Genomic DNA, 7,662 nt, shown 5'->3' on the forward strand with positions numbered 1-7,662 from the left:
ACACTAGCACAAATTCAGAGTATGGGTCACCATACTTGGCCACACACCACTTCCCCCCTTTCCTGCCTAAATCTAATATAGCAAAAGAAATAGAAATAACTGACTTAAAACCATCTTTTGCACAGTACTGTAGCTATATTAAGAAATAGCATCACATTAAAAGCACTCCAAGAAAATCACGTTCACATTCTTCTCGGTTTGTAATCAGTACATTCTTAAACGATCATAAAAAATCAACACGAAAATGTTTATCTTTAACGCCGGTGGGCGGGGCCCCGCCTACGTAATCAGAACGTCGCGGTGACGTCAGCGCGGGCGTGGCGCGTTTATGCGTGTGACACTCGGTGCAGGACTCTCAGAATGCGCGTGCACGTGAGCGCGTGAGGCCACTTTCTCTGGTGTGTGTGTGTGTGTGTGTGTGTGTGTGTCTGTGTCTGTGTCTCTATGTGTGTGTGTGTCTCTCTATGTATGTGTGTGTGTGTGTGTGTTCGCGGAGGATCCTCCAGATTGATTTCTCGTCATGGATCTGATCGACAGGTAACTGAGCTCCGCGATGCTGTATTGATTACATTATTTATGATGATTTGGACACAATGTGTGTTTGTTTTGTGTCAAGAAATTCTCTTTAAACGATTCATTTCCTTGTTATTTGTCGTATTATTGTGTAAATATCGTTTTTAAAAGAGAATCATACAAACGGCGGATTTAAAACCTGTTCAGATCAATAATGAAGTGTTTGTGAACAGCGAAAATATGAATCTCGTGTAAATATACAAACAGGTCAAAAGAAGTGTCGAGTTTTATGACTGAATGAGCATGTTTTAAGTTTGAGTCTGGACTGTCAGGGTTTATTTAGTTTGTTTTGGTTGTGTGTTATATGATGAGACAGAATTCAATTGTTGATATTTTATTTTGGTTTCATATGAATTTTGTGAAATCTGACAAATCATAATTCCTCCAATTACAGTTTGATGTTTTATTTTAGTTTCATGAGATTAATTAGATTTCATTAAATAAAAAACTAAATTTCTCCAAGTACAGTGTTTAGTTTAGTATGATGTGCCAGATTTCACACGTTTCGTAACTCCTTCAGTTACAGCTTGCTCTAAGTCCTGTGTGCTGTTGACATGTAAGCACGCTGTGTTTGTGTTTTATTCCAGAGGTGTGTGAGCGTTCACGTTACTCGTTTTGATGGCCGCTGTTATCATCGCTCTACTGCTCTTCTTCTTCACTCAAACCTCTTCGTTCGCCCGCTTCGACTCGCCCGCATCACGCAATAATGACCCGCCCGCCAACTCCACGCGCCATCTGCCCGACATCATCATCATCGGCGTGAGGAAGGGCGGCACGCGAGCTTTAATCGAGATGCTAAACCTCCACAGCGATGTCGTCGCGGCTCAGAAGGAAGTTCACTTCTTCGACTGGGACAGTCATTACCGGCGCGGCGTGGATTGGTACGTCTCCCAGATGCCGTTCGCCCGGCCGGGTCAGCTGACGGTGGAGAAAACCCCGGCGTACTTCACCTCCGCTCGCGTTCCCGAACGAATCCGGCAGATGAATCCCGACGCACGACTGCTGCTGATCGTCCGCGAGCCGACCGAGCGACTGCTGTCCGATTATACGCAAGTCTTCCACAACCGTCTGGAGAAACGCAAACGGCAGCAGACGCTCGAGACGCTACTGATGCGCGACGGAGAGCTCAACCTGGACTACAAAGCCTTGAACCACAGTCTGTATCACGTCCATATGCGACGCTGGCTCTCCGTGTTTCCCAGGAGTCGCGTTCATCTCGTGGACGGAGATGCGCTGATTCGAAGCCCTCTTGCGGAGATGAAGAAGGTGGAGGAGTTCCTTCATCTGGAGCCACAGATAAACGCCTCCAACTTCTACTTCAACCAGACCAAGGGTTTCTTCTGTTTGCGCGACCGCCGGCGCGAGCGATGCCTGCACGGCTCTAAAGGTCGCAAACATCCGCGCGTGGCACCCCAAATCCTGCGCAAACTCTACGACTTCTTTCACGAACCCAATCAGAAGTTCTTCGAGATGGTCGGAAGAAGGTTCGACTGGAAGTGAGAAGAGTCGAATAAGCTGCTAATCAACAGTGCAAACACACAACGAATCGCTCCTGAAGTAACTGGAACATTTCAACATGAAACACCCGTAATGTGACGAACTCTACGTTTTTTATGATTTCATGATTATGAAGTCTAGTTTTTGTCGAACCGTTCACAGTAAGATCAGGATGTGAGTGGAGTTTGTTTTCAGAGATGTTAACTAAACTTATATATGATATATGGACATATGCATGTGATATACATCAATGACAGTTATGATCAAAATACGGTTTTCCTGCTGCTAAGTTTATGAATGTGTCTTTATATCAGTCTGTTACAGCAAACGTCATCATTAATTTCATAACATAGTCTGTGTATTGTTTATAAAAAAATTATATGAAGGAATCATTCAGTAATAAAGATATTTCTGCTATGATCTGGTGTTTGGTTATTCTGTCCGTTTTTGCTGGCTGTGTGTTTGTACCAATGCTATTTTAGTCTCAAGAAACTTATAGTTTTTTTTATAAATATTATGAATTAGTGTTTATTTCTGTATTTTATATGTATGTTCATTTTAGTTACATTTTAGTCATTTTGTTGTGTGTTCTTGTAATTTTAATTATTATTACTTTAAACATATCTATATACTTTTACTTAATTTTTTAGGTATTTTTAGTGCAAAAAAATAGATAAATGATACCTTGGAAACTAGCCGAAATAAAAAAAATATTATTTTATTTTAGTTACTTTTTTTAATGTTATTGATTTTTTTTTTTTTATGGTTTTAGTCTTAGTTTAGTTTTAGTTAATTGTGATAATCCTGGTTTGTACCTGAAATGAGCAAAACCTCTTTTTTGGAATGTCCTCAGATGTTAAAAAATAAATAAAACAGTATTTGTAATTAGCTGTGTATAAAAACTGTTGAAGTCTATGCAATGGCCCCATTTAGAGAGTTAGGTGTGTGTGTGTGTGTGTGTGTGTGTGTGTGTGTGTTAGTCTAAACATTCTGATCATATTTGTGTTATGAGACTGGAGCTTGGAGAATTTCCCAGTTTTTGACTTTAGTTTTCTGTCGTCTGTTATCATTCTAATGTTTAATTTGTTATAGGAGTGTAACACGTCGTTCTCTGAACTGTTTGTGAAACGTGAGCAAAAGTGTAACATGAGAACACCACATACTTGTGCACTGTTATCAGTGTGTGTGTGTGTGTGAGAGAGCTCTGCCCATGAAACATTGTTTCGTTGCTGCAGTACAGTCGGTTTAATTCAGTGTTTTATTGGCAGAACTGAACAGTTTCCAGAGGAACATCAGAAGATCCATACAGCTGATTCTTTGTGGTTTTTCTCGTCAGTGATTGAGCAACTCAAACAGTTCTTCATTAAAATCATCTGTGTGTCTGAGTCTGATCTCAGAGGTTGGTATTTTATTTTTCATGTGTGTGATGTGTTTTCCAGCGAACGGTCCAGATTAATCACATCTGCATGTTTACATGATTCTCTGTCCATAAGCTCTTTAGTTTAGTTTGAAATGTTACCGTTCTTTCTCTCTGTGTGTGTGTGTGTGTGTGTGTTTGTGTGTGTTTGCACCTACTTAATTATTTTGAGGACGAGTTGAACCTGAACAAACCACCTTGAGGATGTCCTCATTTGTAAAAACAGTATAAACATGAAGTAAAAAAAAGGGTTACACTTTATTTTGATAGTAGAATGTCTAAAGTGAACTATCTATAAGTAACTGTGTAACTACATGCCAACTAATTCTCATTAATTTGCAGCTGCATGTCTACTATGTCTCAGAGTACACTGTTAGGGTAGGTTTAGGGATAGAATAAGTTGACAAATACTTGCATAGTTTCTCATAGTCAGTATGTTGTATGTTGTGGACCCATCAAAATAAAGTGTTAGAAGATATTAAGCAGACAGTCTACTAATACTCTAATGACTGCTAGTTGACATGTAGTTGCAAAGTTACTTACTGTTAGTAGAATGTCTAAACTGGACTATCGAAATAAAGTGTTACCAAAAAAGTTTTTTGTGTGTGTGTGTGGAAAAATGCAGAACATTTTTAGTTAGGGTTAGTGTGGTTTTGGTTTAATTTATAGTTTTAGCTGTATATATAAACAGAAGTCTTTGCAATGACCCCATTTAGATAGGATTTAGATGTGTGCGCGTGTGTGTGTGTGTGTGTGTGTGTGAGAGACAGAGACAGAGACAGAGAGTACTGTTCTGTTTATTGGTGTTTGTAGTTATGACTCTACTGCTGTGGTAAAGTGTGTGTGTGTGTAAGACTGTAATGTATCTGTTTCTGTTTAGTTTCCTTTCTGCCCATATTTGGTTCTTCCTGTTTTAGTTCGTGTCCTAGTTTTGTTAATTAATGATCGTCATCACCTGTGTTTAATTAATTACCTTGTTTCCTCATTTGTTCCTCTCCCTTTATAAGTCCTCAGTTCTGCCTTTATGTTTGTCGGATCTTGAGTTTACATAGTGCCATATGTGTGTTGAAGCTGTTTATTAAATATTACTCTTTTGTTTGTACTTTTGTTGGACGCCTTATTTCTACTACAACCACAGTACCGTAACAGAAGATCCGACCGCAACAGAAGATGGGCGAACTGGCGCAATTTTTTGATCTGGCTCAAGCCAACCAGGATCCAGCAAGCTTTATATTGGCTTTTGCGCCTCTCGCCCTCGCCAGCACGCTGGATGGAGGGACACTTAAGATGATGCTCCGGCTCGGGCTCACCTTCCACCAACAGCGAGAGCTCCCAGACATCTCCGATCTCGACTGGAGAGAAGCCACCATCCATTGTCTGGAGAGCCTCCGACCCCGAGCCGGAGCCCTACCCATGGCGATGAATGTTCCGCCTGCGGCGAGGAGGATGCCGCCGCGACAGGCGAAGAACGTTGCGCCGTTCACCACAATTGTGATCCCGCTGGTCCCGTCCAGCCCACTTGAGTCTCCGCTAGTTCCGCACAGCTCTCCTTCGTCTATGCTGGTTCCGCCCAGCTATCATTCGTTTCCGCTGGTTCCGTTCAGCCCCGCGCTGCTGAATTCTGAATCCGCGTTTTCAGAGCGTCCCCGAGAATCCAGTTCTCAAGCAACGGCCAGGAGTGCGGATCCCGATCCCCGAGAATCCAGTTCTCAAGCCACGGCCAGGAGTGCCGTTCCTGATCCTCAAGTGTCCGCGCTGCAAGAGCGCCCCACAGAGTCCACGCTGCAAGAGCGCCCCACAGAGTCCGCGCTGCAAGAGCGCCCCACAGAGTCCGCGCTGCAAGAGCGCCCCACAGAGTCCGCGCTGCAAGAGCGCCCCACAGAGTCCGCGCTGCAAGAGCGTCCCACAGAGTCCGCGCTGCAAGAGCGCCCCACAGAGTCCGCGCTGCAAGAGCGCCCCACAGAGTCCGCGCTGCAAGAGCGCCCCACAGTGTCCGCGCTGCAAGAGCGCCCTCCTGTGTCTCCGCTGGTCCCGTCCAGCTCTTCTTCGTTGGTCCCGTCCAGCTCCGCGCCCCCCGTGTGCCCTCTAATGTCCGCGCTGCAAGAGCGCCCTCAAGTGTCCGCGCTGCAAGAGCGTCATCAGGTTTCCACGCTACAAGAGCGCCCTCCTGCATCTACGCTGGTCCAGTCCAGCTCTCCTTCGTCTCCGCTGGTTCCGTCCAGCTCCGCACCTCCCGTGCGCCCCCAAGAGTCCGCTCCTCCAGAGCGCCCTCCAGTGGCCGCTCCTCCAGAGCATCTTTCAGAGCCCGCTCCTCCAGTGGGGCCCCCAGAGGGGAACAGCCCAAAGAAAATTTGGGGGGGGGGGGGGGGGGCCATATAGCCTTAGTCTGTGTGGCTGGGCCAAGGGCCAAGGCCACGGAGCCCCCTAATCCATCTGGGGCTCTCAAAGAAATAAACCCGCCATGGCAGTCCGAGGACCCCGATCCGCCATGGCAGTCCAAAGACCCCAATCCGCCATGGCCTTCCAAGCTCCCTGATCCGCCACGGCCTTCCAAGCTCCCTGATCCGCCATGGCCTTCCAAGCTCCCTGATCCGCCATGGTGTCCCAAATCTCCAGTCCCGCCATGGTGTCCTGAGTCTCCAGATCTGCCATGGTCTCCCGAGTCCCCAGTCCTGCCATGGCCTCCCAAGGCTCCTGATCCACCATGGACTCCCGAGTCTCCAGTCCTGCCATGGTCTCCCAAGGCTCCTGATCCATCGCCCGCCCCCCCTCCCCGATGTTACTGTTATGGTGCGGGACGCACCTTCCGGGAGGGGGAGATACTGTAACGTATCTGTTTCTGTTTAGTTTCCTTTCTGCCCATATTTGGTTCTTCCTGTTTTAGTTTGTGTCCTAGTTTTGTTAATTAATGATCGTCATCACCTGTGTTTAATTAATTACCTTCTTTCCTCGTTTGTTCCTCTCCCTTTATAAGTCCTCAGTTCTGCCTTTATGTTTGTCGGATCTTGAGTTTACATAGTGCCATATGTGTGTTGAAGCTGTTTATTAAATATTACTCTTTTGTTTGTACTTTTGTTGGACGCCTTATTTCTACTACAACCACAGTACCGTAACAAAGAGAGAGAGAGTACCTATTACCATATTTTGGGGACAAATTTGTACAGGTCAAGCTAAACCTGACAAAACCGCCCTTTGTCAAATCAATATTATTTGTATAGTGCTTTTAACAATGCAAATTGTGTCAAAGCAGCTTTACATCGGCTTGATATAAAGCTGGGTGGCTTTATATCAGCTTTACAGTATTTAGACGGGGAAATAGTTTGTCGAAAGAGTGTCATTCTCCTCTGGCCAGACAAAATCAGCAGTTTAATCAGTTTAAATCTAGGCTAAAGCAGAATCTTTAGAAAGAAATTTAATTTGAGTGATGTTAATACTTCAACAAACTAAATGGAAATGAAATTATATATATATTGAATTTATAAATGTGTATACATATATATTTATGTATGTCACATTTATAGACTTCTACAAAGGATTGTGGTTCTTGCAACAAAGTTACTTGCTGGACTTCCAAAACAGGCGGAACACACAGCAGATGGTCATCACGGACCCCCTCAGCATACAGCCGGTGAGTCCTGTGAATCTAGTGAATCTCAACAGTTTATACATGTAGAGGAAAAAGCCGAAACAGATCGACAGACAAATCGATGGCACAAACAGGGAGCGAGACCCAAAGGCAATCGAGACATCAGATTATCACAAGTATCTCGTATTGCCGCCGTAGCATCCTCTACCCCAGATACGGCTATGATAAGACTTGTAAACACTGGTATCCTACCACCCCCTATACATCTTGAGAACAGATTTGAAGCATTAATGAATGTGGGTGAGGAATCCACAAATGTGACTAAACACGGATCGAATCAGCCAGCAGCTAACATCGCTACTAACAGGCGCTCAAGGTCGAGCAGACAGCAGCTTTCAGCTCAGAGCGCAGCCGAGCCCAGGACTCTGATAGTGGGTGACGCTATTATCAGAAACATCAGTAGCAGGACTACAACTACATACTGCTTTCCTCAAGCAACCGTCTCTGATGTGAACAAAGAACTTCGGAACATTCTGATAAAGCACAAGACAGCAAATCGAGTCATCATCCATGTGGGGAAGAATGATAT

General features: G+C 44.7%; 2 protein-coding genes across 2 annotated transcripts; both read left to right on the forward strand.

The window, feature by feature from the left end:
- The first annotated feature begins 350 nt into the window (after positions 1–350).
- On the forward strand, positions 351–2,489 carry LOC306883083 (heparan sulfate glucosamine 3-O-sulfotransferase 1-like). Its single transcript, XM_079438169.1, has 2 exons — positions 351–537; positions 1,161–2,489. The coding sequence occupies exon 2, from the start codon at positions 1,192–1,194 to the stop codon at positions 2,071–2,073; it is 882 nt and encodes a 293-aa protein (XP_079294295.1). The 5' UTR covers positions 351–537; positions 1,161–1,191; the 3' UTR covers positions 2,074–2,489.
- Positions 2,490–3,276: 787 nt separating this feature from the next.
- On the forward strand, positions 3,277–6,555 carry LOC306883132 (uncharacterized protein). Its single transcript, XM_079438236.1, has 2 exons — positions 3,277–3,469; positions 4,626–6,555. The coding sequence occupies exon 2, from the start codon at positions 4,658–4,660 to the stop codon at positions 5,864–5,866; it is 1,209 nt and encodes a 402-aa protein (XP_079294362.1). The 5' UTR covers positions 3,277–3,469; positions 4,626–4,657; the 3' UTR covers positions 5,867–6,555.
- The last annotated feature ends 1,107 nt before the right edge of the window (positions 6,556–7,662 follow it).

The sequence above is a fragment of the Barbus barbus genome (genome assembly GCF_936440315.1).
Source record: "Barbus barbus genome assembly, chromosome: 17".
Lineage (NCBI taxonomy): Eukaryota > Metazoa > Chordata > Actinopteri > Cypriniformes > Cyprinidae > Barbus > Barbus barbus.